Source organism: Elgaria multicarinata, chromosome 6, assembly GCF_023053635.1.
Source record: "Elgaria multicarinata webbii isolate HBS135686 ecotype San Diego chromosome 6, rElgMul1.1.pri, whole genome shotgun sequence".
NCBI classification, from domain to species: Eukaryota; Metazoa; Chordata; class Lepidosauria; order Squamata; family Anguidae; genus Elgaria; species Elgaria multicarinata.
In genome coordinates, this window is record NC_086176.1 from 67,360,060 (window position 1) to 67,381,405 (window position 21,346).

At 39.9% G+C, this 21,346-nt stretch overlaps 1 protein-coding gene across 1 annotated transcript in view; it reads right to left on the reverse strand.

Annotated features, from left to right (window-relative positions):
* Window positions 1–12,035: 12,035 nt before the first annotated feature.
* Window positions 12,036–21,346, reverse strand: part of MAN2A1 (mannosidase alpha class 2A member 1) — a 75,030-nt gene continuing 65,719 nt past the window's right edge. Inside the window, exons 20-22 of the mRNA XM_063129538.1 lie at window positions 20,053–20,247; window positions 17,233–17,343; window positions 12,036–15,407 (exon numbers count right to left, since the gene is read on the reverse strand). Coding sequence (XP_062985608.1) covers window positions 15,255–15,407; window positions 17,233–17,343; window positions 20,053–20,247 — 459 coding nt within the window. The 3' untranslated portion in view covers window positions 12,036–15,254. The remainder of the gene's footprint in view (window positions 15,408–17,232; window positions 17,344–20,052; window positions 20,248–21,346) is intronic.

Consider the following 21,346-nt stretch of genomic DNA (forward strand, 5'->3'; position numbering starts at 1 on the left):
AATGGAAATGGGGGTAATAAAAGTAACTGATCATGCCTTGTTAAGTTTAGAATTTACAGTTAAGAAAGATTATAAAGAGGCATATAGATGGAAGTTGAACACAAAGATATTGAAATACAATAAAATAGTAGATAAAATTTGGAAGGAACTGTCGGAGTCATGGGAAATTAATGAAAAAGGAGGAACAGCTGGGTCAGTCATTTGGGACACCATGAAGGCTGTAGCAAGAGGAATCTGTATTAGAGAAACATGTAGTTTAAAAAGACAACAACGTGCAGAACAGGAAAAGTTAGAGATAGAAATTAAAAACTTGGAGGAAAGATATTGGCGAAGTAAAGATAAATATAAATTAGTGGAAATACAAGCTAAGAAGAAACAATTAGAAAACTTAAATATAGAAGAGATTCAAAAGAATTTAATGTATATGAAAAGGGAATATTTTGAAAACAGTGAAAAGAACTCAAGGTTGCTTGCCAAGCTCACACAAAAAGAAAAAGGGAGGAATGGGATAGAAACGTTGAAAGATAGCCGAGGGAATTATTGTCATGCAATGAAAGCTAAAATAAAAAATTTTCAGGAATTTTATCAGGAATTGTACAAGGGTAAAGAAATTCAACAAGAAAAGGTGGAGGAGTATATTGGAAGGTTTATAAAGAAGGAAATAAAATCAGAATATAAGGAGTTAATGGAGTCAGTAATAACTCAAAGAGAAGTTGAAGAGGTTATTGATAAGTTAAAAGTGGGTAAATCACCAGGAGCAGATGGTTTGGGTCCAGAATATTATAAGGTCTTCAAAGATTGTTTAGTTCCAAAATTAATGGAACTTTATAATAGGATATTATCAGGAGAGAAGATACCTGAATCATGGGAACATTCAGTGATAATTCTGATCCCAAAACCAGATAAAGATTTGACTAATCCCGATTCTTATAGACCTATTTCTTTAATAAATCAGGATGCTAAAATTTTTACATCTATTATGGCCAAACGACTAAATAAATTTTTGGCAGAATATATAGGAGCAGATCAATGTGGGTTTGTGGTAGGAAGACATATGCATAATTTAGTGGGTAGAGTTTTAAATGTAATAAATGTAATAAAAAAAAGCAAATATTAAGGCAGGTATTATGGCATTAGATATTTTTAAAGCTTTTGATTGTGTGAGCTGGCAGGCACTAAAGAGTATTATAGATAAATTGGGATTTGGAAATAAATTTAAAAATGTAATAGAACAGCTATATTCCCAAAATACGGTGGTAGTGGTGGTAAATGACGGACTTACTGAAAAGATACGACTAGCCAGAGGAACAAGACAAGGATGTCCGCTCTCGCCGGTCCTTTTTGTAATGGTTATGGAAGTTTTGGCGAAGGCACTAAGGGAGGATAAAGAATTAGAAGGAATTGGAGAGGTAAGGGAAATAAAGCTAAACATGTTTGCGGATGATACTTTATTGACCATTAAGAATCCATTAAGAAAATTAGAAAGAATTAAATATCAGTTGAGGGAATTTGAGGAAATTACAGGGTTAAAAATAAATTGGTCTAAATCAGAGATGATGTTGTTTAATTATACTAAGAAGGAAGAAAAGGATTGGGAATTTAAGGGAATGGAATTGAAAGTTAAGAACGAGATTAAATATTTGGGAATTAAAATTACAAAAAATCTAGAGAATTTAGAAAGGGAAAATTTAACGAGGTTAAAGAAGGAGGTACTAGAGAAATTGGAGAAATATAAAAGATTAAATTTATCTTGGTTTGGGAGAATAGCTTTGATAAAAATGAAGATATTAGCTAAAATTAATTTTGTATTTAGGATGCTACCTATAAAAATATCAGAAACCGAGATAAAAAGTTGGCAAAATATTATTAATAAATATTGTAATGGAGAAAAGAGAGCAAGAGTGAATAAAAATAATTGGTACCTAAGCCAAAAAAAGGGGGGAATGGGTCTCCCAAACATAAAATTATACTACGTAGCAAATAGATTAAGACATGTTGTAGAAGCAATTATGGGAGTAGGAGATTTATATTGGATGGAAGAAAAAATCATAAGTAAGGTAGAGATGAATCTGGAGAATGTTTTTTTTAAAGATGGAGGAAGAAAGTGGGTTGGAAGTATAGATAATCCACTCCTGAGGACTCAATGGGAAATTTGGAGTAAATTTAAAGGGAAGCTGCTTCCGAGCAACTCTCCCTTAGCACCGATAATAATGTTAAAGAATTTCCCAGAGGATCTAAAGGGCAGATTATGTAAAATATTAAAAGAGAAAAATAAAATAAAATTAAAGGATTGGGTAAGAGATATTAAAACAAGAGAGGATATGGAAAATTTGTTAAAGGAGAAGAAGCTATCTTGGCTAGAATATGGTCAATTAGAACAATGGAATAAAAAGTGGATTAAAGATAATAGAATGTGCAGAAAGATGACGAGGTTTGAAGAATTAGTAGTAAGTAAGGAGAAAGGAAAAGGAGGTAGTATAGTTTCAAAAGGATTAATGAGTGAAATATATAAAATATTGTTAGAGAAGGAGTTTAGAGAGAATACAGAGAAAATGATTTGGGAATCAGATTTGAAGATACAAATAGGGCGACAGAGCTGGGAGGGACTATGGAAACAAAGAGTGTTGAGAAGTTTATCAGTAAGAATAAAGGAGAATTATTTTAAAATTTTATGGAGGTGGTACCTAACCCCGGTTAGATTGAATAAGATAAGTGATCAACATTCAGCAAATTGTTGGAGAGGATGTGGGGAAAAAGGAACGTATTTACATATGTGGTGGCAATGCAAATATGTACAAAGATTATGGAAGATGGTGTTTTCAGAAATTGAAGAAATAGTGGGAATGAAAATAGAACAAACACCAAAAATAGCATTGCTGTCACTATTTGAAGATATAAAGTGTGGAAAAGGAACTATAGAGCTGATATCGAGTTTGTTGGTTGCAGCACGATTGATGATAGCTAGGAACTGGAAGATCCAAGGGGAATATTCTATTGAGGAATGGTATAAAGTAGTATGGGACATAGCCATTAATGATAAACTGACATGCAATATTAAGTGGAGAAAAGGCGTAACTAAAATAAATGAGTTCGAAGGAATCTGGAAACAGTTCCTAGTGTTCGTGTTTACTAAGGGAAGTGGGAAACCACCAGCAGAAGAAATGATTAGATTTTGGACTCAAGAATGATCCCGAGGTGGGGGGTGCACTTTTATGTTAAGAATGAAGATGTTGTAGTGTGATAAGGCATATGTAATAGTTTTTGATATTTGTACTCAACAATTATTCAATATGTATGCAGCAGATATTTGATGTATTTTTTTTTCTTATTGTGTTTGTTTCAGTTATATTTTGGAAATGTTTATCTATGTTTATATAGTGTTGAAAATGAATAAAAATTATTATATATATATAAAAAAAAAAACAATTACGAAATACAGTATAAAAAGCACAACCAGGATAAAACCACACAGCAAAATTGATATAAGATTAAAATACAGAGTTAAAACAGTAAAATTTAAATTTAAGTTAAAATTAAGTGTTAAAATACTGAGTGAATAAAAAGGTCTTCAGCTGGCGATGAAAGCAGTACAGTGTAGGCGCCAGGCGGACCTCTCTGGGGAGCTCGTTCCACAACTGGGGTGCCACAGCGGAGAAAGCCCTCCTCCTAGTAGCCACCTGCCTCACTTCCTTTGGCAGGGGCTCACGGAGAAGGGCCCCTGTAGATGATCTTAAGGTCCGGGTAGGTACATATGGGAGGAGGCGTTCCTTCAGATAACCTGGCCCCAAACCGTTTAGGGCTTTAAATGTCAATACCAGCACTTTGAATTGGGCCCGGACCTGGACTGGTAGCCAATGAAGCTGGAAAAGGACTGGCGTAATGTGATCTCGCCGGCCAGTCCCTGTTAATAACCTTGCTGCCCTATTTTGTACCAGCTGAAGCTTCCGGACCATTTTCAAAGGCAGCCCCACGTATAACGCATTGCAGTAATCCAAGCGAGAGGTTATCAGAGCATGGATAACTGTAGCTAGGCTATCTCTGTCCAGATAAGGGCGTAGTTGGTATATCAACCTAAGCTGATAAAAGGTGCTCTTTGCCACTGAGTTCACCTGTGCCTCAAGTGACAGTTCTGGATCCAAGAGCACCCCCAAACTACGGACCCGATCCTTTATGGAGAGTGCAACCCCGTCCAGGACAGGGCAAACATCACCTCGCCGGACAGATGAACCACCCGCTAACAGTACCTCCGTCTTGTCTGGATTGAGTCTCAGTTTGTTAGCCCTCATCCAGTCCATTACCATGCCCAGGCACTGGTTCAGAACAGTCACTGCCTCACCTGGGTTTGATGAAAAGGAAAGGTAGAGCTGGGTATCATCCGCATATTGATGACACCTCAGTCCACATCTCCGGATAACCTCCCCCAGCAGCTTCATGTATATGTTAAACAGCATAGGGGATAAGATAGAGCCCTGCGGAAACCCATGGCTTAGGAGCTACGGCACAGAGCAATAATCCCCCAGCACCACCTTCTGGAATCGGCCATCCAAGTAGGAGCGGAACCACTGCAACGCAGTACCTCCAACTCCCAGCTCAGACAACCTATCCAGAAGGATACTATGGTCGATGGTATCGAAGGCTGCTGAGAGGTCCAGGAGAACCAACAGGGTCGCACTCCCCCTGTCTCTCTCCCGACAGAGGTCATCCCACAGGGCGACCAAGGCAGTTTCCATTCCAAAACTAGGCCTGAAACCCGATTGAAATGGATCTAGATAATCCGTTTCATTCAAGAGTGCCTGGAGTTGTCCTGCAACCACCCGCTCAAGCACCTTGCCCAGGAAAGGGATATTAGCCACCGGCCTGTAGTTGTTAACATCTTCCGGGTCCAGATTAGGCTTCTTCAGGAGTGGTCTAATTACCACCTCTTTTAAAGAGGCCGGCACCACTCCCTCTCTCAAGGAGGCATTTACAAACTCCTGGACCCAGCCGGCGATCCCCTCCTTATTTGATGTAATGAGCCACGAGGGGCAAGGGTCAAGCACACAGGTGGTCGACCGGACTTGGCCAAGCACCTTGTCCACCTTGGCTACAAGAGGGAAGGGGCAGGAAGGGCAGTTTCCTGGCTCCGACCTCAGAGCCCTGTCTATAAGGTTGGATCGAGAAAACTGAACAATCCTATGCCCCCTCTGCAATATCTGGGGGGCATAGGATTGCTCCCTTAGTCTGGCAATAAGGAAAGAAGAGGTAGCAATGATGGCCCCAAACAAATGTGTACATGGAAGGAATTCCAGAGTTGGAGTTCCACCTGATTCGTGTGGAACTATTATTTCTCAGTAACTTTTAAACATGGCCTCTTAAAGAATCATTGATTTTGAAAATCCTTAATAATCAGTATTTTTGCTGTTAGATGTAGTCTTGCCTGAAAGGTATTTTGGTGTTATTTCAATTCAGTAGTTATTTTTTATAATTGAAGCTGACAGCATTTAGCCTTCATTCTCCTAATGCAGATCCTCCTGTACCAAAGAGAGGATATTTCAGTGGTGCCCCCCCCCCAGTTACTTTTCGGCACCAGGTGAAAACCTTTTAATTCTCCCAAGTGTTTTAGTCTTTCAGTTTAAAATAAGTGTTTTTATATTCTAATACATATCCTCTACGGCTGTCCGCTGTGGTTTTTCTTACCTTGGTTTTATTCTGTGGCTGCTTTAATTTGTTTTAGATTATATATTATGTTTGATTATATTTGTCTATTTTACACTCTTAACTTTTATTCTGTAACCCCCACCTCACCCCCAGAGAACTTTGACTACTGGGTAGAATAGAAATACAGTAAGCAAGAGTGGGATCCAATGCATATGCATATTTAGACAGAAAAAAAGTCCTACATCTCCCTACAAATGCTGGGAGTTGTAGGGCTTTAAATATACATAGGATTGCCCCCTAAATGTATGTGCGTATGTTAAAACAGCACCATCCACCCACAAGAGGGAGGCAGCTTCAGGGATGGGGAAATCCCACGTCTTGCAGAAGTCCAACAAATCTTTAGAAAGAATACAACCAAGGGGAACTTCATCCCCACCCACTCCTACCCCCACAAAGCTCAATGAAGACTGAGCACTTTCAGTGGCCATGAAGAATTGACTGATGTAACTGGTGTGTGTGTGTGTGTGTGTGTGTGTGTGTGTGTGTGTGTGTGTGTGTGTGTGTAGCAGCATTGGAAGTGAACAGCCTGGAAAAGAGTGCCTTGGACTGCAAGAAGATCAAACCAGTCCATACTCCAGGAAATAAAGCCAGACTGCTCACTTGAGGGAATGGTATTAAAGGCAAAACTGAAGTACTTTGGCCACATAATGAGAAGACAGGATACCCTGGAGAAGAGGCTGATGCTAGGGAAAGTGGAAGGCAAAAGGAAGAGGGGCTGACCAAGGGCAAGATGGATGGATGAGATTCTGGAGGTGACAGACTTGACCTTGGGGGAGCTGGGGGTGGCAACGGCCGACAGAAAGCTCTGGCGTGGGCTGGTCCATGAAGTCACGAAGAGTCGGAAACAACTGAACGAATAAACAACAACAAGTGGCTGGAACCCTGAACAGGAGCCATGCACACTGCCATAGCTTAGATACCCCCCTTGTTCCAGTGATTTTTAACTGCCTGTTGTACCTTGACAGGCTGACGATTTTACAAGTTTTCCCAAGGCAACCCAAAATGACATTTAATTACTTTCTAGATTCAAAACCGGTGTTATTTTTGTTATGTTCTAGATTCAAATGCTGCATTCTTATTTCTACACAGAAATCCAATGTACTTTTTTTCACTAAGGCCTTTTAATATGGGGGTGGGGGAGGGTCCATTTTCTTTTGTATGGATTATGAACGAGCTACCTACCTTCTCTCGATAAAGCAAATGACAAATGTGGTAGAAAAGCTAGTCTAATCAGTTTCTTTTTTAAAATGGGCTTCTATTTCAAGGTCTTCCTTTTTCCAATTAGTCTCCCTAAATTGATTGTTTAATGCATAACTAATCTCAAACTTGCACTCTCTTCCTGATGGGGAAAGTTACAGCTCATTTTGTGGAAGCCACGGCACTTATGATCCACATTTATCAAGAGGTGGCATTTTTAGAAGTCAGTATGGCTGCTGTTCTTTTTGTGAAAGCAGATTTTTAGGACTAATCCGAAACACACGCGTAAACGGTAATTACTTGTAAATTCAAGGTTCTTTTCCTCTTGAATCCCATCCAACATTGTGCAGGCTGACATCTGCTTATACAATGAGCCTCCTTCCCCTGCAGGCCACCCTCCCCAACTGCTCTAAAGGGTCCCTTAATCCTCCGGAGCAGCTTTTGGGGACACATTGGGGTGGGTGAATCTGTCCTGCCAATGCTGTCTATTCCACCCACCTTCATTAGAATTTAATCCTCACTTGGGTGATTAAACTAGTGGGAGGGAATTCAGACTGCCAGCGGGAATTCACATCACTGAATGCACCTCATGCCACTAGTCAACGGCCTTGCCAGAAAGGCTCAACTAGAAACCTACCCTGCCCATGACAACAGAACAAAGTTTGGGCAGGATCACTTCTCCAGAACTCTGTGTCCTTTCCCTGAGCCTGCTGATATAATTAACCAGCCTAAAAAACACCTGACCTTGGCTTGAAAGTACAAGCAGCTTTCTGGATAGAGAACATAGCTTTCGAAAAAGATGCTCCACAGAAAGAGCATCAACGTTTGGTAAATATGATAAAATTACTGTCCCAAACAGTTAGTATTTGTTAACAGATCAGCTGCTGGGTCAAATATCGTTTCTCAAGGCTATTACATTATTTTCTTGCCTAGCATTATGTAATCAGTAACCTTTATCTGGTTATTGTTTTCCAGCCCTGCTAGCTGTGTACAGAGCATTTTATGTAATTAAAAATGGGCATGTATCTAGGGAAGGAAATGTATCACATTGTTAATACAGATGATCTAACAATGGAAATAACATATAGAACAGTACAACAAAATCTCTGAGAAAAATCATGTTTAATATTCTTCTAAGTATGGGTGTTGTTTTGTATACTTATATGTATTTGTATTATATTTTCATTGTAGCTCCTGATGAAGGATCTTGGCATCCGAAACGTTGAGCTTTTTTGAACCTTTTTAAAAAAAAATCTTAATTTTTGGACAATACCATAAAAGACTCTTTATCCTACACAGCACCAGAGCCAGTCTCTCTTTTCCTAGAAGATTTTATATCCACCACATAGAAAGCTGGCTTGTCAGTGAGGAGCATCCAATCATGCAAAATCCACCTCCATCACCTACAGTGAGAAAAGACCGGGCCCTGACTCATTTTACCAGTTCAATTAAAACTTGGCCTAAATCACTTGAAAGCCTGTGTACATTTTCACTTAACATAGTTTCACAAAATATACTTGCTTATCTAATTGCCTTGTGGTGCAATCCGATTGTATTTAGATGGAAAACATCCCTACAATTCCCCAACCAGCCATGGTGGCTGGGGCGTGCTTGGAGTTGTAGGCCATTTTTTCTGTCTAAACATGCATAGTGGGATTGTCTCCTCAGAGACCAAGATGACAAAGGTGCTTGGAACAATCCACAGCTTACGACTTTTGGCTTCAGTGATGGAACGCTAGAAGTCAAGGAATTTGGTCTTGGACAACAGAACAAGTCTAAAAATAGGACTATCAATGGAGAAAGCTTGTGGTTGCACATCCTATATCTTAATTGTTCAGGATTACATGGAGAGATATCCCTCGGCCCAGGCGCACCCAAACGTTTTGGGTCATTAGGCACATCTGGAATGTTAAGAGTGTCCATTCATAAAATGCCTATTATTATTATTATTATTATTATTATTATTATTATTATTATTATTATTATTATTATTATTATGCCTTTTGCCCAATACTGGGCCTCAAGGCGGCCTACCATTAGCTACAAAAAGTTAATTCTCAAAATACAAACTGGTAACACTAAAAGAAAAGTAACATGTCCAAGCACCTGAGTATAAGGCAGAGGTGGGATATGAGCTGCTGAACGGAAAACCACTCTTTGGAATCCAAACAAAGCTGGCACTGGAAGGCACCACTTCACTTTGTAGCATACTAGACTCCCAGTTTAAAAATATATTTTTAAAAAAACTTATAATAAAAATCAAGAATGGTGGAGAGCGTAATCGGTACCACACTGGAGACCCCAGTCCTTGAGTATTAAGTATTTTATTGTTGTTCCCTGCCTCGATCAAGATGGAGAGGCAGGCAAAAATAAATTAATTATTGTTGTTGTTGTTATTATTGCCCTATTTGGGCACTCTTAATCCCCCACAGGAGTACGGTCACTACTTGTGAAGCCTTCCCACACCATTTAGAATCCTGGAAGATCAGAGTTCCAAACTGTGCAGAACTTCACCCTCCAACCCATGAAGGGCAACGGGGGGGGGGGGGGGGCACGTTCACCTCACTCTCCCTCAAGCGATTCTGACGTCATGGAGAATTTGAATGCCTAACTAGGACTGTTGCCTTTCTAGAAGCCATTTCAATTAATGATGTATTTCTCATGTAAACTGTGACATATGAGAACCTAACAGGCCTGAACACTGGCTCCTACCACAAGAAAAACTCAAAATCCCGCTCACGCATAAGACCACACTAACCCATTAGAAAATAACAACCTTCTGATGCTTGGACACCCATGCAACCCAGATTTCAAGACATTTTGTATTCAGTGTACACGGTCTCCTTTTTATTTGAAGACAAATTTACCATCCGACATGTTTTCTTATCATGTTTGCTGTTAATCTTCTATTAGCTTTATCTTATCTTCTCCCTTTGTAAGGAAAATTTGGAGCAGGAAGAGCAAGCTAAGCATCGTAGGCCGAGGCAGAGCCAGGAGAACAAACGCTGAACAGGAGAGTGACTGAAGCCATTGTCATGGCAACTGCAATCAGATATGAATGGTGCTGTCACCAGTAGGTGTGTGAAATTCCTTACAGTGGGACCTGAAAAAAATTGTTCAACCATTTCCCTTCTATAAAATGCTGCTTTGGTAAAATGGCTCTAGGTACGTATGCTCTGGAAACAATAAGAAAATAGCAGAAAATCAAGACTATAATTTTTCTCCAAAGGTTTAAGATGTGATCTTTCATGCAGGTTCCTATGCACTGAATGGGACTGATTTCTTGCTAGGTGTCTTTATTTTAATTTACATTCCTTCTTCCCATTAAAAATAGTGCTCAAGGAGGCTTCTTTAGGAATGCAGCCTTATATTAACCAAGATTCTTTTAAAAAATGCATGCCATATGGAGTTTGTATTACTATGTATATCTGACCCTTCTGATGGTGTTAGACTCCAACTCCCATCAGCCCCAGCCAGCTTGCTGGGAGTTGGAGCACCACAGTTAAGTTAGGGAGTATAAGTTCCCCACCCATTTTAAGAGCCCCAACAGGAATCAGAGAGGACATAAGAGACCTGTGCTTAATAACGAAATAAGTGGTTCAAAGTTCCAGCACGATCTTTCAATCTGCAGGAGCTTCCCTTTAACCTGGTATTATGGGGGTTATTTGTAGCTTCTCAGCATGGAGGCAAAGACACTGAGAATACATTGCTCAAAGGAACCATTTATTTTATCAGCTCTGAGCTTAGAGAGCACCAGTACGGCACGCCAAGAGCTGAATGCCCTGTGATATCCCAGCCTTCCATTCTTCTCCATTATGTCTGTTTGCCCTGCTTATGTTCAAAAGATCACATCGTCAAAATCCACAAAACAGAAACAATAGAACCCTCTATCATGACTTTGGAGCAATTCGCAATTATTTGTTTGGCTGTCTACGAAGCAAGTTATCGCAGTAACTCCCTTGTGCTTTCCATCATCAGGAGTCTGCTAAGAAAACAAAGCGAATGGAACCATGGCTTTCTTACAAGCCAGTCAACAGTCCAAGGAACATGCTCTCTAACTGCTGTTATTGCTTTGATGTCACAACCCATAAAGTCCAACAGAAATGGACCATACAGCCGGCTACTTCAATAACAGATAAATAGTATTTTATATCAGATTATGGGGAATCCTGACACATTAGGACAAGGTAGGTCAAAGGCAGATCTTGTCTGGGTGATTTGTAATAGGTTGGTTGCGGGGCTGGCCCAAGATATTTTGTTGCCTGAGGCAAAAAACAAGATGGCACCCCTTCCTTTCCATGTACAAAAAACGACTGAACTAGCAGTTGAACCTTAGTTAATACTGTGGATGGAAGAATGTCCTCCACTGCACCTAAAGGCAGCAGGCTAGCTTAGGGAGTGCAAGGCAGGCCATATGGCATGCAGCCTTCTCCTCCAAAACTTCATTGCCACCTCCCACCATCTGCTGCCTGAGCCTAAAGGTAAGGCCGGCCCTAGGCAGTGGGTAACCAGGAACAGATTTGTGTGTAGAAGGACAGTGACTTCAGAACAACTTCCTGGATTCAAAATTATTTATATTTGACTCCTTCCTTTCCCTAAAGTATATGGCTGAAATGAAGCTTGGGATAAGAGTGGATTTGTGTATGACAAGACTACGCTCCATGCACGATTTGCAACTAAAAAGCAAAATTCCTGGGGTCAGCATTCATTAGTTCTAGGTCTTTTGCACAAGGCTTCAGTTGGTGAATTTTGAAGTTCTAGTAAAAAACAAGGTTGATCCTGTAATCTTGAAGTCTGTCCATCCTTGCAACAGAGGATAGAAGTTTCTGATATTGTGAGCTTGAAAACCTGCATTTCTCCAATTCAGAGATTGTTTTCGAAGTATTTAGTTTGATGTCTGGTGTCTTAAAAAAGAAGAAAACATTCTTTATGGAATTTAACTGCAGAAGCTATTTGAGATTCCAAAAATTACTTAGTTTTTGGTCAATCCCTGCTCCTTGATCAAAATTAAAAGCAGCAGATTCCACTGGAAAGCTATTTCCCTCCTTTTGTAAAGCACATCTTCAGAAAAAGTACAACTTTATTTTCAGAAGTTACAGTTTTATATCTAAAATGGCGATTAAAGCATCATGACACAGGTGTATCATAGTACATTTTTTATTAGCAAACTTATATTACATTGCCCAAACCCAAAAAAGATATAAAATCTTCCCAAAAGAGACATGAAAACCTTCAAATTAAATCAGCTGATTTCAAGAGACAGTATGCAGAAAGTGGGGGGGGGGGAAGAGAGGAGGAATGTTCAAAATCCTTAACATGATGGAACTCCTGCACAAGACATTTATCTTCAACTTTACTAAGAACAGATAGAGGACAGTATCCAATGCTACCTATGCACCAGCAGGAGTGGCCTCCAGATGCTAGGGTTTCCTAAGGCAACCAGAAACAAGCCAAAATGCTCATTTCCAGAATGGAACAGATCAGCGAAATTCATAGTAGGCAGCTCCATTGACCTGTCCTGTTCTGGAAACTAGCGTTTCAGCTAATTTCTTGGGTTGCTTGAGGAAGCTCTAGCTTCCTGTTACACCAACACTGGGGCCTGCTGGAGTGATATCATCAGCAAAGGTGAAGGGGCAATTGTGGATAATGCCCAGAATGTTTTCAATTGTATATTATGCAGTACATGCTTAAATGCATTAATTTGTTTTTAAAAATTACATGCTGGATGAATTGGTCTTAAACCATATACAATTGGATCCAGATCCACTGGTTGCACACCCATGGCAGAGTTCCACTGAGAATGCTCCCACTGGCAAAAGGGGAGGGATGTTATTTTTCCCAATTCCCTCCCCCTTCAACCCTTCTCTGGAGCAGGGTTTTGGGGGCAGAGGGGGCTGAAGGAGCAGGGAAATCAACAAAAAACACCAGCCTTCCACAGACAAAAGGAGCCCTCCCAACCCGTAAAGGCATCAAAAATGACACCATCAAATTCTAAGGGTGACAAATACTGAAAAGCATTTACAAGAAATAAACCAAAAAACCCAGATGAAATAAAAATCCTGAAGAAATAAAACCTAAAAAATCTTATTTATTAAATTACCTTAATTTATTAAATTAATTCCATGACCTGAAATGGCATTTTTCCTGCAAAGTAACTTCAAATTATTTTAAATTAAAGAAAAACTCTGCTGGTTAAGGAACATTCGGGTATGATTGTAGAGCGGCTGACATTTTTTTTAAAAAAAAAATATGATAAAAGATAGGCTTCAAAATCCTAACGTTGATTACTAGGAAGCTTAAGCCCCTGTAGTCAAGAGGATTTCTGTGTAAACACCTTTGCAGGTCTAGCCATATGAAGCATCCTTTGTAAGCATGTTCTACAAACAACAAACTACCATTTATTGCATCCATATATTTTTCAGAATTTAAGATTTTGAATACTTTTTTTTTGCAGAGATCAGGTTTTAGTAAAGGATTATGATACTATGGACACTATAAAACTAAAAAAGTAGTTACAGGAACATTTTTCTAGCATTTAAGAATTTCAGCTAAAGGGAAAGTGTTAAAAACTAGATGTTTATTGCATAAAACTATTAATTTACAACTTCTTATCCCCCCTGTGTATTACCCATTTTTCAACAATTCGCATTAAATTGTGCTAATACAAAAATTGAAGTATGGAAACTATAGAGAGCCTCCAAAATTTGAAAATTATAAAGATTTTAATATCTTTAAAACTGGAAGTGTGGCTAAATACACTTAGTAAAAACATGGCACAGATCTGATTAATATAGTACAAAAATGTATGAGCATCAAAGCCATTTTTTCCAGTTATTAAAATGTTTATTAGTTTTAAAGGAAATCATTTTCATTTGTATTAGTAAAGCTAAAAAATTGGTTAGGGTTAAAGGAAATTGAATCATATTGAACTGCATTTTACAGTGCAATCCTATACATCTCCATGCAGAAGTAACTCCCATTGTGTTCAATAGGGCTTAATCTTGGATAAGTGTTTATAGGATTGCAGCCTTAACTGATTTGAATTGTAAACAGTAGTTTTGTTTAGGGAAGTGGTACTTTTAAACCCACATGGCTTCAAGAACTCCATGTAAAATACTTAATGAAGAAATAAGTATATTTGAAGAAGCTATTCCTCATTAACAAACATCGGCAATGTAAGCACGGACGCATAAGTCAAACAGCGGCATTTTAAAAATATAGGCACATGATTCTCAATGCACTGCTTGCTACAATACACAGGGCAAGGCAGCTTTCGTGTGCCTTCAAATTTCTGTGTATGTTGCAGTTTAACCAAAAGCAGATGAACTTTACAGTATTCTTTATTCTTCCATTGTTTTGTTTTATGACGTCATTTTACTACATTCAAATAGTCAGAGCATTCAGAACACCATCAGCACAAATTTGGTGCAGGAGATCAGAGTGTAGCCACCACTGTTAAATAAAAGATACATGTTTTAATGTATTAACCCTCTCCCCAAGCCCCCCAAACACTGCATGAACACCAAAAGAGTAACAAGACGTATCAAAAAAATAAGGCACATTTATTTTGATATGGTTATATTGAAATAGAAAAACATTTCAGAGAGCATTAGTATCCAAATGTTCTGTAAAAAATCTTGTATTCATGAAATTATAGACTTGACTTTCATTACTTTATATGATGGAGTAATTGCACATATCCCAATATGTCAAGTAACAAAACGGAAGGTTTTTATATTTTCCGAGAAAGATGAATCTAAAATTCTAGAATTTAAGTTCTGCACTTCAAGATGATAGGACAATATGATTAAAATCTTCCGCATTTCTTAAAGGCTCTTGGATTTCACTCTACTACTAGAGTGGGATAAATGCAGACTCCATGTGGAGCAAATTGAAACTGTCATCTATAGAAGTCTTTAGAAGTATTTGGACAATAGCTTTGCCAGAGAATATTCAGATTCAATTGTATCTGGGATTTCAACAATATACAATTACTTAAGAGTCACCTACAGATCAGAAAACAAATTTAAACCCAATGTCCCCTCCTTTCAAACACAAAACCATAGAAACCATAAACTAACATTTAAACCTGAGATTCACTTTGTTGATGAGAAGTAATACCCTTTGATTCTCCCAGTCTTGTATTTACTTATACTGATGTTGGCATATTATAAGAGAACAAGAGACTTGCTTGCATCATGGCTTTTTATGGTTTTGGAGTTCAAATAAATTTGAGAATGAATGTTATTGTCACAGTATTCAGAAGCTGGAAAAAGAATGTGCTTCTTATTGCACACCAATCTTTGAGAAGACAAAAAGTTGCCGTTTCCTCTTTAGTATCCAAGTTCAAAAGCCAGGCTTCATCTCAAATGAATTCTGTACGTGTTTATCTCCATAGGACTCATATTGATCTCACTCATGTTTCTGGCATCTGGTGGTGAATGCATCAAAGATAAGGATGTAGGTATAAGACTTTCCACATGGAACTTGTTAAAGAGTTTGTGCACCTTTAGCTGAAAATTGACAAAAAGACAAGATAATTACTTGCAACATACACCTAATACCAATTTTAATTTCACCCTTTATTAAGATTCTTCTGACACAAGGCTGTCAAACTGTATTATCGGGAATTCTGCTGCTCCTCAGAAGCCTAACAGACATTTTTAATTGAGAAGACCAGTAATGTTAGATAGCTTGCCCACTATTACTGATCTTTGCTTGAAAATATACAATTGCAGAACTGTGCTGGGTACGTTGTAGGACATACAGTGTGACAACAAGATTAAACAACCCAGGCAAGTGTCTCGTATGAATAGAGTGCACAGACTAAACCACAGAATATGCCCTACAATCCTATGCAATATATAGATGTTCTCCTAGAAATCTTCCCTAGAACCGGAAAAATGTAGTAATTTTAGTCTAGTGGCAAATGTTGCTTTACTGGCCAAGGTCCTTGAGCGGGTGTGGTTGCAAACCAGCTACAGACACTCTTGGTTGAGACCAATTATCTGAAGCCATCTCAGTTGGGATTCAGACTGGGTCTTGGCACAGAAACAGCCTTGGCCACTCTGTATGATGACCTATGTTAGGAGACAGGAGGAGTGTAACATTGTTGCTCCTATTTGGATGGTTGGCTCCATAAACGGTGCTTGGGGAATACTGCTCAGCCTCATGGATTCTCCTGCTTAGGGTTCCTTCGGGGTTAGTTTTGTACCCCATGCTGTTCAACATCTACATGAAGCCACTGAGAGCAGTGTGATAATTCTGATGACACACAACTCTACTTCTTTTCATCTTCATCAGGTGAGGCTGTGGATGTGCCTCTGGGTGCCTCTTCCAACAGAGGCTTGGAAGGTGGCAACAAGAGAGAAGGAGCTATAGAATAACAGTGTAGTAGGCATGGCAGTGAATCAATGGTATCAAATGTTGCTATAAATCAGATCTTCAACCTATGTCATAGTGAATTTCCTATGTAAACAAACAAACAAAAATAGTAACAAAGTTTTCATTAACACCCCGAAGGACATAAAAGTAGGATGTGAAAGCTTGGTCACTATTTTGTGATATTTTGGTTAGTCCGAATAAAGGTATTGCCAGAATGTGGATTTTTACATTTCTTATGGACCAACACATCTTCCTTTGCTTTTTGTGTGTCTTCAAGAATACTGAATTTTGCAATTCAGGAGTGGGATCCTAAAATTGAAAGAAGATGATTTTCTACTACCTGAAGATAGAACTTCACTTTGAGGGCTACATTTCCTCCAGGTATAAGGTAATGCCTATCCAATAAAATCATTTTTACCCAGGACAATATCAAAAATTCATCTCTAGTTTTCATAACATAATTTTTTTGTGTTTCTCTTTACTCTTGTATCTACCTCACAAGATTGCTTTTGCAACCTTGGAAAGCACCTACTGCAGTTATTTTTGCAGTGGTTGCAAGGCAGGGGGAAGGATTGTATACCAGTTCCCTTTCTGAGGTCATAGCAGTGTGTACAGTCTCAAAGGGTGGGCGTCAAAGAATCCTATATTCCCTGGGATGCTTGCCTGGGACCATAGAATTGCTTTCTAAATGCCAAAGACCACCACAATTCTGTTCACTCAAAGGAGATTCAGATGTGCGTTTCCCAAACAATAGGTGCTCCTACATGCTAGATGGCAAACCCCTCTTAAAATACCTGAGGGGACTTTCCGAAGTAGTGATATCACATGGAACTCTGCTTTTCAATAGAAATGGGGTTAGGAAATCTTACTGGGCTTCTCCAAGTCATGCCTGAAGTAGCAGACCAACTTATTTTTCAACCAATTTATGGACAAGGTTAAAATACTGCAGAATACCTTTCCCTGAGTTGTAGAGCAGAAGAGCCCCAGGTCTGTGTTTGTGAATCTACAATCAAATCCCTTCCTGTGAACAATCAGAGCTGCTTCCTCAGATGGCCCCGAATCTGTCTGGAAAAAGAAAAAGAGGGGGGAAATGGTGTGTGGCAGGAATGAGCAAGCGTTGGGCATAGGCAAGAAAACTTTGTATTTTGACTGCTGGACTGAAACTGCTAGAATTTTGAAAAGTGTTTTGAAGTCTGACATTGCTGGTGTCTGACTGGCATTTACTGATATTAGAGCTATATTAGAGCTCTGATGTTAGAGCTACACATGGATGCTATTTTTAAGTGCCATAACTTTACTACAGGGTCCAATACCTTTATAATTGTAAATAATATATTTAAACTTAAGAGTCCCAAATAGGTATGTGTTTTCTAAAATAGTTTATCCCAATGTTTCTGAAATAGGTTATGGACTAATATTTTTAAAAAGTTCAAAACGATGAACAAAATAGCAGTTAGTTCATTTATCATGAGATTCACTTGGCAGTGACCTCAAAAACAAAGCCAGAAATTATATTAGATGCAACCGAACTATCCTCCCCAATAACTGGAACTGTAAGTTCAATTGTGTGAAAGGAAAGCATACAAATGTGTAATTTGTTTTAAAGATTTAGCAATGTACAACAACATTAATACATAAAGAGAGCGGTTCCAACATGGTAGCAGTTCCTCACTCTCAAAAAAATTCTGTCACCCAGTTGGGAGAGCAACAGTGCATATACCTTTAGAGAAATCTCTTTGGAGACTGCATTCGCTGCTGCTGTAAGAGCTGTGCTGGATCAGACCAAGTCAAGCATCTTGCTTCCCACAGTAGTCAACCAGACGCCAATGGGAAGCCCACAAGCAGGGCAAAAGCCCTCCCTCGGTGCTGCTGGTCTCCAGCAACTGGCATCCAGTGGCATACTGCCTCTGAAACTGGAGGGGCCTTGCTAGACGGAGGTTTAGCTCGGTGCTCGCCCTGGGGTGTCCAGATGATGCACAGGGGATCCCGGGGTCAGGCAGGGATGAAACCTCCCTGGGCGCGGGGTAAATGAAACCCCATTTAGCCCGGTTTTTCCCGCAGTCACGGCCTCAGGTTGGGCTGAGGCCGGGACAACAGGCGTGTGGACCGTTCCGCCGCTTTTCCCGGCTACCGCACTTATGCGCGAGTAGCCGGGAAAAGCGGCGGACGGGCCACAGAGCTCCCGCCCTCTTCCCCTGATTCCCCCCAACCTCCGATCCCCCCGTCCCCACGACCATGTCTCACCCCCCCATCCCCACCTCCTGTGTTCTGCCGCCACCGCCACTGTCCCCAGCCGGCATTTCCTGCCCCAGCCTGCAGGACATGGCGACAGCAGGCATCACAGGCCGGACATGGCGACAACAGGAAACGCTGGCTGGGGACAGTGGCGGCGGCAGTGGGACAGAGCGGCTGGGGATCTGCGGCAGCAGAACACAGGAGGTGGGGACAGGGGGGATCGCAGGCCAGGGGAGGTCGTGGGGGGGGGGAAATCAGGGGATGGGGATGGGGGGACCCTATTTTTTTTTAACTTACCTTTCCGGTGGTGCGCTCCTGCGCACACCGGCCCCTTTAACAACAACAACAACAAAAATGGCAGATGCGACGGGGCTTCGTCGCGTCTGATGTGTAGATAGGCGCGACAGCCTGTGCTAATTGTAGCACGGCCTTGCCATGCCTGAAGCACCGATTTTCAGGTAGGTCTAGCAAGGCCCGAGGTTCCACAGAGCCATTACAGTCTGTAGCAATTGATAGATTTGTCATGATCTTGACTAGCTCCCATTTAAAGCCAGTTAAGCTAGTGGCCATCACTCCCACCTTATGGTGATGGGATGTCCCATTTAATGAAACCAAATTCCAGCAGGGCTCCCTGCTGTCCGTGAAGCATTGGCTTGGTAGACATTTTGCTTTTTAAAGCATTAATATTTTGAAGGCTAGCCACTCTACATCTGTCCTGTTGAGTGAATTACTTCCCCGATTTATTTAAAGCTGTGAACAAGAATATGACAATACCATGATAGCAAGATAAGCCCTCCCTTCCCTTATGGGAGAAAAGAGATTACACAAGCCTAAAAACAGGGCAGGGAGGGTGGTATTGTTTGGAAAGGCTGCTCTCTTGTTCGTCATACTTACTGAAGAACGTGTGATTTTCTGTCTGGTTTAAATCTAAGTTGGGATTTTAATGCTACTAACGCAAGAACTAAACATTTTGCAATTTGAGAGTGTTTTAAATATGTTACTGTTTATCATTCCAATAACATGCATCATTAACTAGAGGAATCCACAATTTTATTGTTTCTGGTTCAAAAATGGTAGTTCGTGGTTTATAAGAAACATTTATCACTCACTACTTCAGTAGACTCACATAATGAAAGCCTATTTATATAACAAATTAATTTCAATGGGTAGTACTGTGGGGGGAAATGGACTGCAACTGTAAATCTATGTTCATAAGAGCACACAACTGTATTGCAAAGTGCTATTTGAGGAGGTAAGATGCTGTGAGTTTCAAATACAAGTCCAGACAAGACTCAAGTTCTTATTCCCCTGTGTGAATATATTGTGCCAGTTCTCCACTGCTCTTTGACACCAACTGGGCAACTGATGACAAAAACATTCCGGTCACATTTTGTGTATTTAGGAGTAAATGATGCTGAGAAGAGTACTCCGCTTCCTCTGCCAACACATTCCAGAAGCTGTATAAATGGGTTTTCCAGGGGGAAAAAACAGTTCAAGTCTATTGAAAGGAGCATTGCAACAGTATTTATTTTAACTTACCATTGACTGTATTGTCCTTAGGTTAACCATTTGTATATCGCAGGGCATGGATGAAATTAGTGGAGAAAAGGTATTCAAAAGTGATGGGACACCAGTGTCTGCATAGGTAATCATTGGAATCACAGGATGATTTATGAAAGATGATGTTGTGTGACTAAGGAGAGAAGGATAGCTGACTGATGACTTTTCTTCATTCTATTAAAAAAAGAAGGTAGGTTATAAAGTACTTACAGATACGGTACATTTGCATCTATTTATATTGCTACATGAACCTGGAAATAAAACTAACCATCTATAAATCATTACCTGCGCCCAACTGTCACAATAATATGCACATTTTTCTGGCGCATGGAAGCTAATAGAGATGTTAGTTAACCTTTCTCCCACTTTTTTACCCTAGCTTCTTTCTGCCTGTCTCAGCTCTGTAATGCTCATCTAGGAACAGACAAAAGTAGAAATCCTGACTGTAAATAAGGTTAGCAGGGTCCCAAAGAATGCAGCACCAATGTTTTAGTTTGCCATAAGGAGGCAGGGTGCACACACGCTCCAGCCAAAAGAAATTATGACACAATTAGGGTGCACAGTTTCCCTCCCTGAGCCAGCAAAATGAGGCACCCTTTCTTGATTTGCTGTATTTTGTTTCTTTATGTGTATTATTTAACTAATTAAGTTGTAGTGCACAATTTTCTATGTGGCATTATTTATGATATTGCAGACTGCATTAATAAAGCTTTTAATGTGATTCCTACAGCTTCAGAGTTTATTAGCATCCCAATATAAGAACCTGCAACCAGGGTAATGTTTATCTTTGTCGTATGAGTTAAGACTCTGGGAAAGGAAGACATTTTGATTAATACCGAATGATTTGTACACTCACTTCACAAGCCCACTGATAGGATGGAAAGAGGGACAGCCAGCCTATCACACAATCGTTCTTTCTTCCCCTATTGTTCTCATTCCCTTCTGTACATCAAGGCAAGAACAAACCCATGAGGTCAAGTGCACAACGAAGCCTCCATGTGCTTCCCTCACTGCAAAAGCCTTGCCATGACCTCTCATACCAAAAACTCCTCAAACTTCCAGCAGTCTGTAGCACACCTGAGTTGCCATGCTGCCTCTCCCCCAAAAAGTTTAAAATGAAGCTGCCAAATTGAAATTCATGAGCTAATTTGATACTGTGCAATTTGGTCTCAACAAATCCTCGAAGTTTCCAGCATGCTACAGAATCTGTACTCATTTGTGTTTTGCATAGCTGGCTCTTGTACTGCTTGACCTTTAGGCCTCACTTCATAAA